Below are 19,731 nucleotides of genomic sequence, written 5' to 3' on the forward strand. Positions count from 1 at the left end.
TATTCTTTTAAGTACAGTTAAGGTTGTAAACAAATACCGTTCGAGTTTATCATTTTAAAATCACAGATCGTTTTATTCACAAGGACCGCAGGTGATCACGTTTCTCTTCTGTGCAGCCAAGGGACGCAAACAACAATCATAGATATTAATCATGAAGATGTGCTCAGCTGTTTTTTATGATCTTGCTCACAAACAAACAAACAAACAACAGACGGGGGGGGGGGGGGGGCACACGGGTCGAGATCAGAGATAAGGTTAAAAGAATGAATCATTATCACGAGTTCTCCAATAAACACAACTGAGCAGATAAGGAGGTTTCATGTTGTGACAGTTAGAGGGTGAAGACTTGTGTTGTGTAGTCTGAGAGTGTGTTTTTGTACAGTCTCACCTCGTCTATGTGTGTGTGTGTGTGTGTGTGTGTGCGTGTCATTTCCTGTACGATTATTAGCGTGTGCCCCCTGACTCCATGTGACAAGCGATAGAAGTACGGATACAGCCGCCCTACATAAAGGAAAACAATGTCAGCGATGATCTGGGGATGAAAAGTGACACACTGCTAACGCACACTATTCTTAATAATAACTTTATTTTCTCTCTCTCTCTCCCCCCTCCTCCCTTCTTCTCCTCCTCCTCCGCCTGGAACAACAGATCACTTGGGCATCGAGTTTATGGGTAAGGAAGCTTCTCTCATCTCGCGTCTGCATGAGTCACAAATGTAAACATCACATGGCTCCGTGCTGTTGTGATGTGCGGTTGCACACATGTAGCGCACGCATCGCTAATGACACCCAGCACATGTCATACGTGGTCGTGCTTAATCACACATGGCATCATTATATCATGTGAAGTGGAAACAACAGAGCTGTGTGTTCACATATTCACCCTCCTCCTCCTCCTCCTCCTCCTCGTCCTCCTCCTCCTCCTCTGCACACGCCGCACTGTATATCTTTTAAATATTAGCTATTGTCTTTATCTCTCTACACATTTGCTTTCTGCACCATCTCCGTCTTTATGTTTTCTTTCTCTCGCGCGCTCTCCCTCGCTTTCTCTCTCTCTTTCTCGATTGCCTGTGAAGTGTCCCCTCAGAATACCAATGTGCTGCAGTCTCCTTGGAAACAGTGAGAGCGGCGGGGAAGGCAGCGTACAGTGAGGGAGTTTTTATGCTGTTGGCACCGTTTCCGAACGCACTCCTCATTAGTGCGTCGCCTATGCGCTCACATGCGTGGCACAAGCTCAAAAGCGTGTTACCAAAGTCCTTAACTTTCTACTTAAAGGGAGTTGGATGAGATTCTTCCAGCGATTGTGGGTCAGATGTTTGTGTGTTTCCCGTGCACACGCCTGTGCAGGGTGGAGGCTCGTCCTCGTCGTTGCCAGGCTCCTCCCCCCCCCCCCCTCCCGTTCGAGGCTCTGTTTGGTATCACAGCCGAGGAGCACTAGTCGACGACATGGAAGCTCTCACTGGCTCACTGGGTGGAATCCGGGCCCTTCTCCACACGGACATTGTAGGAAAGCGATGGATCATCCGGGAAAATGGCCGTCATCACTGCCTCAATGTTCTCAAAGTAAAATTTCACAGGAGCCAGAAGTGCAGCGTTTATTTCCCCGCCGCTGCTTCTGCACTCACACGAACAAAAGCTCCTTTTTTTTGCTGAGACTATGCAAACTTGGCAGTGACAGATGATCTTTTCCGCCGAGCTATCTCTCAGGTTTTCAAAATTTATATTCACTGAGAGGTTTTATGCCTCTGCAACATTGTTCAGGCTGCCACATTTTCTTTGCCTGGCTAACGTATCCGGTCGTGCCAACGTCTTCCCCTGCTTTGTGTTAAGCCGTGCACAGATAGATAAGCACATCCCACACTCGGCCCGGGTTTGTCGATGTCTGTGACTTTGGAAGCTTGTTCTCCTGGAAAAAAGGATAAGAATCCAAATGCACTCGAACAAAAACGCAGAAACACTGACAATGTTCTATTATAGATGTTTGTCAAGAGTAAATATAACTTAATATATATGGTCCCTTGTGGAAAAGTGCAATCTTTAATTTCAGGCCTTGAGATCAGGACTCCCAGTTTCTGTGAGGAACCTCGTCCTCCATCGTCTGAGTCAGAGACTCTGATGACAGCACATTTGTAAATAGGTACTTGTGAACATTGTGAATATATTTAAAACACTGAACACAACGTTAGCAGCCAACACGACTTATTGAGAGAAATCCAGCACAGACAATAAAATCATCACCATCGACAACAGTGTAGTACAACAGCACCATCTATAACCTCAGCGTTAGTATATAACTGGACTGAATGAGAACTTATACGTTTGTACAGTAGACACACTGTTCCACAGCCGGTCCAGTGGTTTATAGACAACTAACCATCCCCCTTCAACAGAGTCAGTATCTGGGGTTAAAATTAGAAATAAGAAGTCAGTGTATTAAGGCTGAGATCTCCTCACCCAGGATTTCCAGGTTTTATTAAACTGAGCATATATATATTCAAAGAATCTTGGATCGTGACTTCTTCTTTCTACATGTTTCCGGCCGCTCCCTGTATCGAGTCTCAGTGTCTCTGTCAGTTAGTTGTCTGCACATCAATATTTCTTTCCCATCAGAGATCACTGAACTCTGACTGGAAAATGTTCCACCTGCTTGTAAATCAATGTGAGAGCAAAGTGTTACAGGCAGCTGTTTTTGAGACGGGATGGATTTTAAGTCATGTTGATATTTTATTTTCTGTCCAGAGGGTTCAAGGTGCGTTTGAGCCGAAAGGAGTTATGGCAAAATTACAGAGCAAAGAAAGATGCGAGGTGCACACTTTGTGTTATTAGATCTAAAGAATACTTACAGCTGTCACCGACGTAAACTGTGCAGAGCCGCTTCACACTCATTGTACTGTGGTGTTCTCTTGTTCCGTGTTGAAGCTCCAGAGCAACTTCAGAATTATTCCTTGTCATTAGTCGGTCGTCCTCGAACTCTCCTACAATATCCTGTCACTCTTTATTGTTTGTGTGCAGAGTGAAGTTAGAAAACTTTGTGTTCATCCTACCTGGTTTATCTGCACTGCGGCACGTCAACCGGAGTCTGTTTTTTTTTTTTCCAGAGTTCTGTTAAACGATCGGCACAATCCTCAGACCCAAGGTCACAACTTTTCAAAATAAACGCTCTCTAATTTAACCCCATATAAAGCATTGCAGCAACGAAACAGAACCGTCATGCTTTTACTTTGTAGACAAATAGCTGAAGAGGAACAATGTTGTTGCCGAGACAACCGTGCAAGTCAGACATGTTGAGATAAATATTATCTGATTATCTGAATGATATGGAAGTGATGTTGACATAAGTATGTGGACGATGAGACGGAAGGTTCTAGAGAGATGTGTGGAACATTTCTTAGCATGTGGAGGTTGAAAAAGTTTTCATCTCACTCTGACTTTGACAACTTGGGAACTGAGATGCATCATGACTGTGAAACAACAGGTCTGTGCTGCTTAGTGTCAGAGGAGAGAGAACCAGAGAGGAGAGGAGAAGACATTCAGACGCAACGCAGATTCAGAGGCAGACACTCTGTCGTGTCTTCTCCGAGATAACGTTTCAATCAAAAAGTCTTACAACTCCCATCTTTTTTTATTTTCCAGAGATTTTCTGTGAATGAGTTTTGGATTCCTTTGGGTCACAGCTTTGTTCTTTTGTAATAATCTGGTGCTGCCGACGCGTAGACGTCATTCCTCTGCAAACAGGTGCAGAACAACAAGGTGAGCGTGGGACGACGAGCGCTTGTCCAGGTCCGGAGATGTTTGAGAGCAGTTTCTGTGAAATCAAAAGAAAGTTTAATATTTCGACTTGTCTGTGAGGATTGTCTGTCATCCAGGTCACGGTTACACAAGACGGATTGAATTGAGGGCAACTGGACTCGGTTGTAGACACTTGAAAATGTTTCACGTCTAAGAGGATTCAAAGTGAAGGAGCCTCTCGGGTCAGAGGTGGAACTCCTCCAAGTGTCCACAGCCGAGTCCAGCTGTCCTAGATTCAACTTGTTTGCTTCAATTTCATAATTTGTACTTCATTCAATTCATGAAAAATAATCTCTGGATTTTAAAAAAAGATTAAAAGATCTTTGAGGGGAAATTCAGTTGTTGAAAAAGACGTAAAACACGATACAAAACTTTCTAAACTAGATAAAACTTTCAAGGTGAAGTTAGAAATCAGATTTGATAAAAAGACGATTCAATAAATCGCATTAAAGCCTTTTGTGCCATTCCGGCTTTTTTATCCCAGACCACAAAACAACAAACGGTTTAAAGTCAAATTTCCTGAGATTTCCAGAAACCTGGAGGAGACTCTGATGGTGAAATATCTGAAATGTGATGTAATGTGTAAACACAAGCCTGCAGGTCGGGCGGGCGGGTACAGGTGGGCTAATCCCAACACACAACAACACACAATGGTCTCAGACCGCGGAGCCAGAGAGAATATGTGGAAAGAAAAAGAAAGAAAGAAGATTACCAGCACAAACAATCGCCCCATTCAGCCACCTGATATATTCAGTATGTAAATGTGGAAATAAAGCCATCGGAATAATAGCGTAAAGGACCATGACCAGCCAAGAGAGCATGCTTACTCTAGCACAGCAGACCTGCATAAATAAAGGTTTCGTCCGCCCCCAGCAGTCTGCGCTCCACACATGAAAAGTCTAATGCTGCTGTGAGGCAGTCACTGGAGAATCCCGTCCCTGTGATCTCGCCTTGCACTTGTTATGTCATTCCTCTTCTCCGTCTTTCCCTGTCAATCGCAGCTGCCTTCAGCACCGAGAGGAGATTTTATTCACAGAGCTGGTGGTGATGTGCAAGTGTTTTACTACACACATACACACACACACACACTGACCTGTTATGAGAGTCGACCTGCAAATATTTCCCTGAATGTACGACACCAACAGGACACGGCTCTCTACACTACGAGTTGTAACTGACGCTTTAAAGTCAACTGTGCTATTTCTGATTCTGCAAAAACATTTTACTGAGCTGTTTCTCTCCCTGTCAACTAATATTTCTCTCTGTAGGTTTTTACAGTACATTATTTAGAAAATGTTAAAGGTCAAGATTGTCACCGAGCACAAGAAAATAAGAAAAAAATCACCTCAAATGGAAAATATACAAATGAAACATATATGATATAAGTAAAAGATAAATATAAAGTATAAAATAAAGTTATAAAGTAAATAAGGATGTTAAGAGCAGACGAAAGCACTTAATCGAATGTTAATGAAAGTGTACAATAGATAATATGAATAATGGATATTACCCACCTTATGTAAGTACATTTAAAATATAAACATACATGTATAACACAGTTTAATGAGACGTAAGGAATTTTTATATTGTCGGTGTAAAGAGAGACAGACGTGATCACATCAGAACTTGAAACGTCATTGATCTGTGAATATGCTGATTTGCAGATTAAGATTCAAACGATCTTTGGTTTATATGTTTTTGTGACGCGGTCATTCAACACTGACCTCTTCAGTCTCCTCCCATCATTCACCCAAACTGCCACCATGACGGCCTCGAGTCGATTTCAACGCGCTGCCACTACACATTAAACTTTATTGCCCTTAAAAAGGCCAATGTTTAATTCATAATTGTACAAATGCAACACAATTTATTCCTTAATCAAATATTTGCAGCAGACCTTGACAGTGTCAGAGCCTGCCAGAGGTCTGACTCATCCATATGTCCCGAGCTCACCCTGCCTGGTGCTGCCGGGATGCGTTATGAAAAATAACCTCTTACATGTTTTAATGGATGATTTAAATCCATAATTATGATAATGAATGGATGATTCTGAAACCCAGCAGCTAGAATAATGTCAGACTATGAGCCAGACTCCACCAGAATCTCCGGCTGGGCGTCAAGGTCACGTATTCTCGTGCAGGGACACAGTTGTGACAGTTTTGCCGGCGTCCGTACACCCGAGGGACACGCCTCCAAAACGCCTCCTCGGCCTGTGGCGAGACTTTGGTCACCTCCCTTTATGTCGGAGTTTCTGCGTCTGCTCTGTCTGTGGTAATAGATTACTATTTAAGTTTTTATCTCTGCACTTCAGTAAATACACAGAAAGACAAAACAATTGAGAATTTATGTTTTTTGTAATATTGGGTGAATTTAAATATTAAGTACAACTGTTTTTTAGGAGTGTATGTAGTAACTCTATCAGTACGAAAAATACACAGAAGTACTTCAACTTTGCGTGTTTTGGGGTATTTTGGATTTTTTACTTTGACTGATTCCTGTATTTATGTTAATATATGAGAAATAAATTATTATACAACCTCCTAAAATGTAGAGGGGTTGAATAAAGTACTGAAAATGTTTAATTCGTCCAAAATTACAAGAACGCATCTTGTCAATAATCAACTGAGAATCAAATAAAACGTCCAGACAGTTTTGAAGAAAGTGAAAAAGAAATTCTGGATCCAAAATTCGTCATCACAGAAATCGCTTGACCTTTTTTTTTTTTGCGTAATCCTGCGAATAAATAAACGCAGATGAAAACACAAAAAATATGATTTAAAATGAGTTAGTACCAAACCTTTAATGTTCTCTGACTCGTGGATGAATGCAGCTGTCTTGGCACAAGTTCTCTTTTATCAGCGACGTGTGATTTAGAGACACCGAAGGAGTTGCCGTCGTGTTGTGTCAGCACGTCAGCGAGTAATGTTTTTATTTGTTTGGGCAGAATGTCAAGAAATAAGAGTCATAAATATCACGCTCAAGGTAATTAAGTCCACAGGCTTTGATCTTGATTGTATATTAGGCTGCTTCGAGGGTGTTTCAACACTTATTCCCTCACTTATCGATTTGTCTGTATGGGAACATGGCTGCAGACTGTAAACACGCTCTGAACGTGTAAGATTCCACACGTAGGAAAAGGTCACAGCTCCGCCTCTGTATCGCTGCTGCGGCTCTCAGTGAAATATTACTCATATGCTCTGTAATGCAGCTGTAAATAAGTGACCAGCGCTGCATGTGTGGGGCAGAACTGGAGGTTTGAAGTGGAACATGCGACCTCTGCGCCCCACACGTGGAACATGAACACGCTCTGACTCTCTGGAGACGTATGATTTATTCACATCGAGTGCAAACAGCAGGTGCATGTGTGCAAACAATGAACGATGTTACATATCTCCGATGCCTTTTATTTAACGTTTTCCCACTGACTCTTGTGCAGTAAATTCTGTCTTTGTGTTTACGATGACTGAGCATTTTATTAGGAACAAGTTTACACCTGCTTATTTATGCAATTACCAGCTGATCACGTAGCCGCAACGAAAGATTGTGCAAAGAAAAGGTCCGGAGCTCCGTTTAATCGTTTCATCTTCAGGATCTCAGTGACTTTGACCTCGGCGTGTTTGCAGGACCTGGTGGAAGCTTAGAACTAAAGTTTTTACTCTGAATGGTCCCAAAAACAGTTTTGTGAAAGTATGAAGGAAAACGTTGATCGTCAGAGCAGTTATTAACTCGGAGAGCAGGTAATTCCTGTATATCCACAAGACTAGAAATACACACGAGTACTTATTTAATGACATGTCAAGTTATGTGAACGTATGAAGGTACACCTTGATAATTAGAAATCATGGTGAGAAAAAAAGCCTCTCTGAATGAACGTTGAGCTGCGATTGAAAAACCAAACCAGACGTCCATTTGAGATTCCACTGCCGTCGGCCAAGAACGGAAATCTGAGGCTGCGGCGACACAGTCTCACCAAAGCTGCACGGATGAAAGAAAAAAGCAGCCTGGCCGGAGGAATGTGGATTTCTGTTGGAGCTGCAGATGGTGGAGTCAGAATCTGGCGTCGGATGCTTGAATCCAAGGAGCCAACCTGTCTAGTGTGAACGGTCCAGACTGGTGGTGGTGGGATGTTGTGGGGAAATCATGTGATGCAGAGGGAGGCTCTATCTGGATTATTATGCTGTTGAAGTGCTCTGTGTGTATGTACGTGCGCTTAGTGTGTGATTATTGTGTGACTCTCGCCAAATCATCGAATCCTGAAAACCATCCGTCATGTGATTCTCTTCCCAGTGTCAATCCAGCACATCTTCCACGTCAGCCGACCACGAAGACACTTGAAGTGTTTTTATTCGGCGGCGACGTAAATTGCACTTGGATGAGAACTTTTTATCTGCACTCGGCTGCTCCAGCTGTTTTTCTTCCATCATCTTCCTCCGTACGTTCGAGCAGCACTCTGACACATCTGCCAAATTAAATAAAGAACCATTGTTTATGAATTCCCTCCAGAACGACAGCATCTTCTGATGATGGGCTTCTATTGTGAGGATGCTTCATTTGTCAATGTCCTCCACATAAATCACTGTTCAGAGCGCTAACGGGCGGAGACGGAGGTACGTTGGGCATCGAATAGGACTCGGTCATGGAAACATGATCAGCTTGTGGTTGTGGTTTGTGTCTTGAGGTCTTGAAGATTTTAATTTAGACTCATATGAGCCCTTATTTATATAATTAAAAAAACAGGGTAACTGTTAGTTAGACGAATTTTGTTTTACTGTTAAATTATATAAACTCAAACTTAAAAAGTAATTTCTCTTCTCACAGCTAAAACTATAAAATAATGAGTAATTACAAATGAGGGTCAGTTTAATTATCGTTCATCCTGTGAAAACTTTTCATAACTTTCAGCCACATCTTATGGTTTTCATCCAAACTTTGCTTGATCCAGTGTTTTGTGCTGATCCAGTGTTTTGTGCTGATAACGACTGAGACACAGTGAAAAACTCCAGCTGATAAACAGACTTTAATATTATTCAGTCCTGTTTACAAGCTCAACATGAACTCTGGCTCCTGACAGCTGTATGTGGAGGCTCGCCTGGCTCTGGAGAGAGCTCTTTAGGTCTGAGGAATTAACCCTGGTGGGTTCGGGTTATCTGGAATGGACTCGCCGACTAAATAACTGTGAAATGAGGTTTTAAAGACGTCAGCACTTATCAGGCAAGAAGTTCTAATGAGCAGATTCTATTGGTTCTATTATGGATAATGATCATGACCCGGAGTGACCCACAGCGCACTAAATTCAAATTTAAAATATGTCCGCCTTCTCTGCTCACCCACTTTCTTTCTGATTCGTGTGAGTCTCTATTGAAGTGCAGTATTAACTCGCAGGAGTGATGGTTAATAATGTAAAGAGCTCGGTCTAGACCTGCTCTATATGAAATGTGCCCTGAGATAACCTCTGCTGCCATTTCAAAATCCACCTCGCTTGACTTGATCATTTCCTCATTAAAGTAAAACGATTTGCCAAAGAAGATGCAAAATACCCAATGTGCACTGAAACCCAATGATCTGCATCATGTTGGTGACTGTGAGTCAAAAGAGGTTAAAAAGATCTGCAGCAGCACATCAGCTCTCGTTATCGTCCGAGTCGGTGTATCGGGAAAAAAAAGAGAAAAAGCAGAATCTCTGCATCCTCACAACATCCCACCTCCCTGCTGCCCCTCCTCCTGATCCCCGTCTCTCCGCCTCGCCTGCAGCCGACCTCAGCGTGCTCTCACAGGACAACCCCCAGCTCCCTCTAATGATATAATTACAGCCGATGAGCCAATGTGATGACTCAGGCTGATCAGCGGCATCAAAACAACGCTGGCCCACATAAGTTAGACATGAAGCGAGAGAAACGTGGCAGCTGTTGTTCCAGGTATTATGGACGATACACTGCACGTATGATTGCTGCAGCTTGTGACCAAGAGATCCCTGGTTTCTCCAACAGGCCTGAAAATCTTGACGTGGTTGTGGATACGTGACGCTCAGGACGCTGCTCCATGGCCATAAGGAGCTTGCGGTTGTATCCTGCCGTGATTTTCGGAGCTGTGGTTGAGAACTTCATCTTCTCTGCACTAACGTGGCTGTTGAAAACCATCCCCAGCAAAAGAATAATAATAATTTGTTTCAATTACCTCGACGTAGAACCCGAACACCTTGTGTCATCGTCATGCTTTTCCAAGGTCTGAGCGACGCTTAATAAAACTTTGATTGATCGCCTATTAATGCACGTGAAGGCAACTATGATTTACTTGTAGCAAACAAGACAGCTTCCATTTTTCTCCTCTAATGGCGTCCGTCCGCACCATAACTCTTCTTGTCTCCATGTGTTCGAGCTCCATTACATGTGGCATCCATTTCAACAGCAGTCGGTGTCCACCGGACCATTACTCGATGTGGTGGAGCTGATAAAATGAGCTGTAACTAAGAATAGCAGGTGCTGCTGGAGAATTGTAAATAGCTGTTTGTGAATTGAGTATTATCTTGCTTGTTTTATTCGGTGTATTTATCACAAAGTCATTACATTTATACAGGAAAGAATCTGCAAGTCAAAGAAACCTCTGAGAGCTGTTGCACTGCAGCTGGTTGTTTAATGAAATTTAAACGGCTGTTTGGGTGCTGTGAACGTGGACGAGTACAAATCTCAAAACTCTGTTTAATTCTGTGTAATGGTGGGATTGCGATATATTATTTACTCTAATTCACACAGATGTAGAAAAGCCCACGTTTCTCTTCCTCCCTCTTTCTCCTCTCCTCCCACGTCTCTCAAACACATGTTGACAGATATGTACCTGATCTACGACTTTATTTCCCAGGAGTTTGTTGTTCAAATATTAATATGACTCCTTCCTCTGTTTTGTTTCCCCACAGAGAGCAAAGAGGTGTACAAGAGACAGGTGCTGTCAATCACATTCATCGCTATGACGATCAGCCTCCTGGGAACGCTGTGTATGGCCCTCTACTGCCGCAACAAGTGAGATGATACAGGAAAATATATGTTACACATCCAAACCCCTGGTTTATGTGGTAAGGACTAAGGTTAGGTTCAGGTTCAGGTAAGGTTCAGGTTGGGTTCAGGTTAAGGTAAGGACTAAGGTTAGGTTCAGGTTAAGGTAAGGACTAAGGTTAGGTTCAGGTTAAGGTAAGGTTCAGGTTGGGTTCAGGTTAAGGTAAGGACTAAGGTTAGGTTCAGGTTAAGGTAAGGACTAAGGTTAGGTTCAGGTTAAGGTAAGGTTCAGGTTAGGTTCAGGTTAAGGTAAGGACTAAGGTTAGGTTCAGGTTAAGGTAAGGACTAAGGTTAAGTTCAGGTTAAGGTAAAGACTAAGGTTAGGTTCAGGTTAAGGTAAGGGTAAGGTTGGGTTCAGGTTAAGGTAAGGACTAAGGTTAGGTTCAGGTTAAGGTAAAGACTAAGGTCAGGTTCAGGTTAAGGTAAAGACTAAGGTTAGGTTCAGGTTAAGGTAAGGGTAAGGTTGGGTTCAGGTTAAGGTAAGGACTAAGGTTAGGTTCAGGTTAAGGTAAGGACTAAGGTTAGGTTCAGGTTCAGGTAAGGACTAAGGTTGGGTTCAGGTTTAAGGTAAGGACTAAGGTTGGGTTCAGGTTTAAGGTAAGGACTAAGGTTAGGTTCAGGTTCAGGTAAGGACTAAGGTTGGGTTCAGGTTTAAGGTAAGGACTAAGTTTGGGTTCAGGTTAAGGTTAGGTTCAGGTTAAGGTAAGGACTAAGGTTAGGTTCAGGTTAAGGTAAGGACTAAGGTTAGGTTCAGGTTAAGGTAAGGACTAAGGTTAGGTTCAGGTTAAGGTAAGGACTAAGGTTGGGTTCAGGTTAAGGTAAGGGTAAGGTTGGGTTCAGGTTAAGGTTAGGTTCAGGTTAAGGTAAGGACTAAGGTCAGGTTAAGGTAAGGGTAAGGTTGGTTTTCTTGCTTCCTCTTGAACTGAAGCTTCAACCACTGCAGTCCCACCCAGGGAGTCGTTGAGTTGCTTTAGTGAAGGTCGGTGACACTTGGTATTTGTAACAGTTTGTAAATCTCATTGTGTTCACACACACACACACACACTCATCGTCCATCACAACCCAAAGGTCACCTCCTGCTCCCGCTCTCTCCGTGAGCACATGACTGGTTTGCAGGATCTTTGAATAGCGCAGCCGGGAGAGAGTCTGGACCGTCGACAGGCTCGGCCAAACATCCGCTGAGTCACTGCGTCGTTCACAGGATCTGGACTGTGCAGCGGGCTGTGATAGATGGCGCTGTAATTCCATAGGCTTCCCTCTATAATATGATGACATGAGCGAGTGAGCAGCCTGACAACAAGATAATCGGATCAAGGCGTGATGGACAGGCTCTTTCTATGAATCTGTAATTGAGTCAGGGAGCTGGTTCAGTGGAGCGAGTGCAAATCGGAGCCACCTGAAGAAAAACAGGACAAACAAGTGAAATACAAACGATTTGTTCATTCAGGTTCTTGACATTTGTCTTTAGCGGCTACATGCAGCGTATATATGGACGTGGAAAGTGTCTCCCATCATTTGAGATTTGAAGTTCAGACCTAAAGATGAAGTTGTTTTTAAACCGTTTAAATCCAAAAGACAACACGAGACAACTGTGAAGCCGATGAGACGAACAGTTCTTGATGTATGCGAGACACAAATACAGACAAACAGAGATTTCTTGAATTCGTTGATAAACCATTTGTTCAAACGAGTCTGAGTTTATTTTGTGAGACGCACGGCGTCCGTGTTGTTGGTGGTTACATGAACTAAACAAGTCGAGACCGCGAGTTTCAAGAAGACAAAGCAAAACTTTTCGGCTCGGCACAAACAGAGGATGATGCAAGACGATGGAAGACACACGTTTCTCTACGAACACAGAGTTTGATGGCGTTTTTTTCTTTCATTGCAGCAAAGCGTCGGCTTTCATCATAAGTAAACACAACCTTTCACATGCTTAAGCATCAAACAAACAGGCCGACTGTGCCAAGGTTTCACACGAGATACTGGATCTCTCTCATTAAGTAAACTCTCTTCCAAAAGTAGAGGCTAGCAAATGTCACGGCCCTCTTCCAAGAGAAGATAATTAAAGCGGCGCAGAGGTGAAGTGGACGGAGCGTCCTGTGCGGCTGTTTGTAAACACTTCATTAACATCACTGTGATTCAGCAGCGGCTCTCAGACGGGACCTGCGGAGGCTTCGCTGGCTCCGTCTGATAATGAGCACAACACAATGAAGTTGTGATCGTCAACCTTTTCCTCCGTCACTGTGAGTGGTCGGGTAACGAGGGTCGTGATGATTAAGAGCACGTAATGTACATTAGTGGGAGAGCTTTTTCTCTTTCTTTCAGATTACAGCATCCACCAGGTCTAATTATTCCATTTGCTCTAACGTGGCTATCTGCAGACCTCTTGTCATGAGTCATGTAAGATCCGGGTCAAACTAACGACTTTGTCAGTCAGCGTCTTTGCAAAGTTTCTAGTTATTCCGCGTACACCACTTTTTAATAAAAGCTCATTCTGAGAATCTGTTTTTTATTAAAAAGCACATTATTTAAAGTGGAATAATAGTCTCAGTTATTTCTGCTCGGAAGAAAAAGAGATGTGAAGATGTACAGATGTATAAAGTTCCTCTGGTCAATAGTCTCTTTCTTCTTCCTCTCAAGGGTATGAGTCTGGTAAGAATACAGTTTGACTCATTTCAAAAATGATATTTTTGAGTCTAAAACTTTGTAGAAAAACATCTAAATTCTCTGCAGTGTCCTTGACAATAATGACCGAGTGTATTATGGATATTTACCAAAGTAAAGTAGGACACGTGGACCATCAATTTGTTCTCCGGGCTTATTTGTGTAAAGAATAATGTAGATTTTCATGAGAGCGTTGAAACAAAGCCGCAGGCTTAATTCTGGGATACATCTTTAATGCTCGTGTTTTCGGTTTGAAATGCAAAACTGGAACAACTGTAAGCAGCATGTGTGAAGTTACCGAAATCACTGTTAGAGGAAGCTGATGTGGGAAAATTGAACATATAACGTTCACGTGTAATCAAGAAACCCTGTCTCCTCCATGTTAGCAAATGAGACATGAACCAAACTAAAGAGAGAAAGTACACAGATGCTTTCTGTCAATTCAGGTAGATCCTGTCACACTGATGGAGGGTAGATGTTGATATGTTCATTCTTCCTGTAAATTTGGTTTAATTTGTTATTTGATGATATGAAAAAAGACAGCGTTGATATTCTGGATTCATTTCTGAAGGAAGGAGGAAACGTCCATCTTTACTTACAGTCTATGACCAGAGCAGAAACATTTAATAGTCATAGTCATCAACATCTTTGTCTTTCTGTTTAGGAGACGCAGAGAGAAGCTCCAGGCTCATCTGAAGGAGAGTCGCAGTCTGAAAAACTACTCTGCAAACTCCCACAATCCCCTGGATGCCAAGATGAGGGCCCAGACCACCAACCTGCAAATGCACGAGGTAACCGCCGCTGTGTTTGTTAACTGGCGCTCTCTTAAAGATTCCCATACACCTTCCACAGATTCATTTTCAACACGAAAGCCATTAGCTGCTATTAGTACAAACATAAAACACGATTGCCAAACCAAGCAAACATCTTCAATTAAATGTCTGGCAGCAGCGCCCCCGAAGAGACGATCACAACTCAGACGTATACAGTGCACGCAGGCATTTACACCTCAGCCTGTTTGCATCTATCATTGAATTCATCAGCCCCCTGTAGTTTTAGCTGCGTACGAATCAGCGTGTCTTCCCGTCTCCACCTGGCCACTTGCATCACGCTCTCAGGTCCATGAGCGAGCGAGCGAGCGAGCAGTCGTTAAGTGGTTTGGGAGCACGGAGAGCTGGCTAGCGATGTCATTCATCATCTTTCCAGCACTTTGTCATCACGTCTCTCCCAGATTAGCATCTCAGACTGACCGGTATGAAAAACAGTGCCTTAATTTGACTGTCGCTCAAACCCACACCTGCTATCACCTGAGGAGAATCCGTGTGAGTGTGTGTGTGTGTGTGTGAACAATTATGTAGAAATTGATCAGTTCTACATCATGTGAGTTACCTATCTATTTTACACGGGTTTGACAAGAAGCTTTATTGAATAAATAGTATGTTTCCTCCAAGGGCATGATTTGAATTTCCGATGAGGCAGAGTGTTTACACGGCTCTCTATCCATCACCGACACAGTCGTATACACGAGATGGATAAACCACAGTGTGGGAGAAGCACAGCAAGTAATTGGAAATCATTGGTTTGAGATCCGATCACTCAGACAACAGAGGTGAACACGAACGCATCCTGAGACACATTGATGGACGTCCTCATTGTCGTCCGGCCGCTGTGGTTTCATCTTGTACTGAATTGCATTAATTAATTGCCGCCTGTCACAATATCAACTTGGAAGGCCACATGAGGATTTTATATTTTTTACAAATTATAAATGGGTAAAATTTTATTCCATTGTAGAGCTGCTTCAGTTCCCCTCCTCCCCCTTCCCTCCCTCTGTCAAACACTGAAAATGAACCTGTCTGTCAATGACTAAACTTACAACGGGTTTGCTCTTTGCAGTGATGTAGCTCTGTGTTGATTTGCATATAGAGCGGGGGGGGGGGGTGATCTCTCCAGATGCATGTGGTGTTGCATGTTGATGCCAGGTATGAACCCGGCCGTAGAGATATTTGTAATTCATGAAACATCAGTGCGAGATCCATTTTACCTGATATGTCCCTTGTCTTTGCTCGTTAGAATTAGAACAGAGAATATTAAATATCAACATTAGAGCAAGAGGAGGATTAATCCTCCCATCTGGCTCTCAACGGTAAAGTAAGTTATATCTTCCAAAAGGTCAAACTATGCTTTTACAAAGACAGTCACCAGATGAGAGAATCCAACCTTAAGACTATTATTCACAATAACACGCAAAATATGAAATATATCTACCACAAAGAGAGTATACATATTTAATTTTACTCTCTTTATTTTCATTAAAATGCAACTAAGAATTCAAAAACAGGACGAATGGGTGATGACGACAGGAAGTGCGTACGTCAGGCGGAACACGAGAGACTATAGGTTCAGACTCTCAGCTGAGAAAACCTCCTCACTCCTTTTACTGTAAATAACCAAACTACGTTTCTGTTTCCAGGAAGCTTTCATGAAATGATTAGGAGCAAGCCGAGCTGCGGAATAAAGCATTAAAGCAACTCGAGCCAGAATCAACAGGTCACAGAAGTGAAGACGTGTGAATGGATCTCCACAGGCTCTGTCAACTTTAATATATAGGCTAACAGACTTTAAAGCAGAAGGACATTACTGCCTGAGGATCTGTGCTTGAGTTTTAGTTCACATGGGGTTCAGATATTTAAGATATAGCTCGTAGACACGGCCAACCAAGGTTTGAAAGTAATCTGTAACATCTGAAGTCGGTGAAGACGACATGTCAGGTGTGCCTCCTCGTATTATCCTCAAGCCGAGTGCTCCGACAAACAAACCGGCTTCCCAAACCCACGTGGAGATCAAGGGGAAGGCAGCAATCCAGCCTTCTACATGGATTTAGATCTCATAGAGCGTAAAATTGGAAATACCTTTATCAAAGTGAGGCACCTGTTGAAGACTTGGTTTAATTACACGGCGAAGAATGTGATGAGAACCGAGCATTCAGTCAAATCTGAGGTGAACAAGAACAATGTGTAGAAGTTCAGTGTTAACCTGAATATCACAGTTTCTGAGACGTGACGTAAACGATAGCATCAAATCCCTGTCCAGCCCTCCATCGTGGTCCGTGAGTGAGGGGACGATGCAGCAGGAGATGGACGGTGGGTCGGTGCGGCGCTGGCAGTAATGCCGGCGTTGTACTGGACCATCGTGGTGAAGACGGAGCTGAGCAAAGCTTTCGATTTACCAGGAGCTCCAACCCTCACGTGTGGTCACAGGTGGTGACCGAAAGAGAAATGGCGACAGGGTGAGGAGTTCGGATATCTGGAGGGAGCTCGGTGCTCCGTCATGTTGAAGCAGAAGACGATGGATGATGCACTTTGACTTTTTAGTTTGGTCCATGTTCCATCCGCTAACATGGAGGAGGTCAGGTTGATGATCTAATCGTGGCTGCAGATGTTCGAGGAGCCGTCGTCACCTCCTGAGTTCTGCCTCTTAATTCCATTATCCTGCTTTTTAGTTAGTGTCTCTTTCTTAATTGATGATTTTTACCTCAGACGTTCAACTTGAAACCTTGATTCAAATGTTCGGCTCTTTTAGGACATTGGTGCTTTTTACTTTCCTCTTTTATCTCCTTCATATTTTTTTATCTCACAATGAAAAGTGAGGAATGTTTGAACCGGCTGCTCCTTGAACTCCTGTCCCTCTTTCATCCACGACCTTCATTTAAATTTGAAACGGGTCGCTGCATTTTATTAGTTCATCTTTCTGATATCTTTTTTTATTCTTTATGAGGAATCACAGCGAAGCCTTTTTTTATGTGGGGGGTTTCAGGGCTTTTGAAACTTTATAATGGATTTGAATTTGTCCCGCAGGGGGAACAAAATATTAATTCTTTTAAAATCTAGTTAATATAGTTTATTCTTCAAGCTCTGAATGAATGAATCTGGTTCATCTGGACATCACAGTGACCCCAGGGATAAACATCCCGAGGGATCCGATCCCAGGCATGAACACCACCGATTCTCACTGAGGATGCAGGTCAGATCCCACCGCTCAGAGAAGTGATTTAGGTGTCGAAGCTATTTAGAGCAAAAGATAGAATTAATACGTAAAAGATTAAATATATAAATATGGTAGAAACACGCCACTGCACACAACTGAATGAGATTACACATATTTACTAAATAGATGAATACGATGTGAACAGTTGTTACAGGTATTGGATGAAAGTGCATAAGAGATGTGTGTGTTAACTGTGTTAACTGTGTTAACTGTGTAACGTGACGGACCACCTACTCAGCTGACTCATCCAGTTTCATAATGAAGTACTTTTAGAAGTGGTACTTTTTCCCACTCACTGGTCACAAGATTAACACCGATCGTAACATATTGATTTTATTTTTGTAATGAGTAAAATCTTATTTCATTGTAAAGCTCAAGTATTGATTCCCTCAGTTACACACTCACACACACACACACACACACACACACACACACACACACACACACACAACCATAGTGACACTGATGTCAGGACGGATATGTTAAAACCTGAGTGGAGACGGTGGATCAGAGGTTTGCACCACTGCTTCGCTCCATGACGACTCAAACCCCTCTCATATAAGTGAGCTCATCTGTAAGATGATAAAACTCTTCCAGACACTACTCGGGTCATTTTCGTCACTCGGCTGCAGTGGCGTTAACACGCTCTCACACGCGTGTGTCACACACAGCAGGCTGTTCGATCCCTCTCTCATTGCATTTCATTGCTGTAATTAAATCCCTGTTTAATTTCAACTAACTGCAATTCTCTAAACTTCCTTATTGTCTTCCACCACGTGCACTCGTGGGTGAGCGCCTCACTTTATCGGGTGAGCCGTGAAAAGAGCAGCAGAACCTTCCGGTGGTGGCCAGTTACAGGAAACGAGCACTTCTGATTAGCACCGCAGGGCCTTTTATTGGAAGTATTTGATTATGCAGTCGAGTAGAGAGCGGCTCTGAATGAGCCTGTCTCTCTCTATCAATCAGGTTTTAACATCCTATCATGAATTCCACAGGTGTTCCTCCGACTCCGTCTGTCACTGCTGCATAATTGAAGAGACTCCATCTTTCTCCATTATCAACAAGACTTTATCCCAGCTCTGCTAAACATAGGTCTAGTGTGTGTGTGGGGGGGGTGATAGTCTCTGTCTCACAGATTAAAACATCCATTACACACACACACACACACGTCCACCATTTTGTGCAGCGTCACCCCTCAGTTGTCCAGACCTGTCACGGTGATGATTACTTACTCGTTGTGTCTGTGCATGTTTATCGAGCTGAAGAGTTACTTCCTCCTGCAGCCGTGTGAGGAAACACTACGTTTTTTAATGATGATCTCTAGAAACAGTTGCAGTATGTTGCTTGCACTCAGAAAACAAGATGGACGCCGGACCGCACAGTGTGGGCGCTGACCTGCTGGAGACACTTTGACGCAGAAAATAGTTTATTTTTGTGTGTAACCGTAAAAGCAAAGTTATGTTGAGTCCATGAACTTCCTTCACTCACAGTCAGCGGGAGCGGTTTCCACTGCCGTCCATTTCCCTTTCTCATCATTAATTAATTACCGGCAGTCGAGCGTTAACGGATCCTGAATGATCGTGGCTGACTTTCTTAGGTCACCAGCGTAACGTCCCACTATTAAAACTTCATATCTTGTGTTTTATCACAGGCTGAGAGATGAACGACTGCTCACTGGATGCGTCTGTAACGATTAGCATCTTTAGCGACGTGTGTGTGTGTGTGTGTGGAGTCACAACGAGAGAGTGGAGAAGACTAGAAGTCAAAGCACAGACAGTGAAGCATCATTCTGATGTTGGATTTAATTGTTCACCTCTCAAAACACCAGTGATTCAGTCGACCTGATATAACGACTGCAGGACTGAAGAAGAGTTCTTACAGAACTGAAGCAACAAGATACGAAACATCTTTTAAGATTAAACCATTTCCAGGCTTATGTCTAATAATTGTGATGACATAATTACTTTTCAAACTTTGATATGCTCCAGAAGAATCCACAGAAAATATTATACAACTGAGTGAGGAGTCGACTGAATTTGACTATTTGTATAACTTCAATTCAATTCAATGATCCGTCATTCGGCCGAACTTTAACATGACAGGATGTGAACTCATGAGACGTGACGCAGGTTGAGCTCCTGTTTCTTCAGAGGGTAAAGTCAGATTTGGTGAAAATGAAACTCAGAC

At 42.9% G+C, this 19,731-nt stretch overlaps 1 protein-coding gene across 1 annotated transcript in view; it reads left to right on the forward strand.

Annotated features, from left to right (window-relative positions):
- The window catches only part of LOC109645506 (pro-neuregulin-3, membrane-bound isoform), a 265,942-nt gene that overhangs the window by 236,428 nt on the left and 9,783 nt on the right, over positions 1-19,731 (forward strand). Inside the window, exons 4-6 of the mRNA XM_069538704.1 lie at positions 649-672; positions 10,698-10,800; positions 14,162-14,288. Coding sequence (XP_069394805.1) covers positions 649-672; positions 10,698-10,800; positions 14,162-14,288 — 254 coding nt within the window. The remainder of the gene's footprint in view (positions 1-648; positions 673-10,697; positions 10,801-14,161; positions 14,289-19,731) is intronic.

The sequence above is a fragment of the Paralichthys olivaceus genome, chromosome 14, assembly GCF_024713975.1.
Source record: "Paralichthys olivaceus isolate ysfri-2021 chromosome 14, ASM2471397v2, whole genome shotgun sequence".
Lineage (NCBI taxonomy): Eukaryota > Metazoa > Chordata > Actinopteri > Pleuronectiformes > Paralichthyidae > Paralichthys > Paralichthys olivaceus.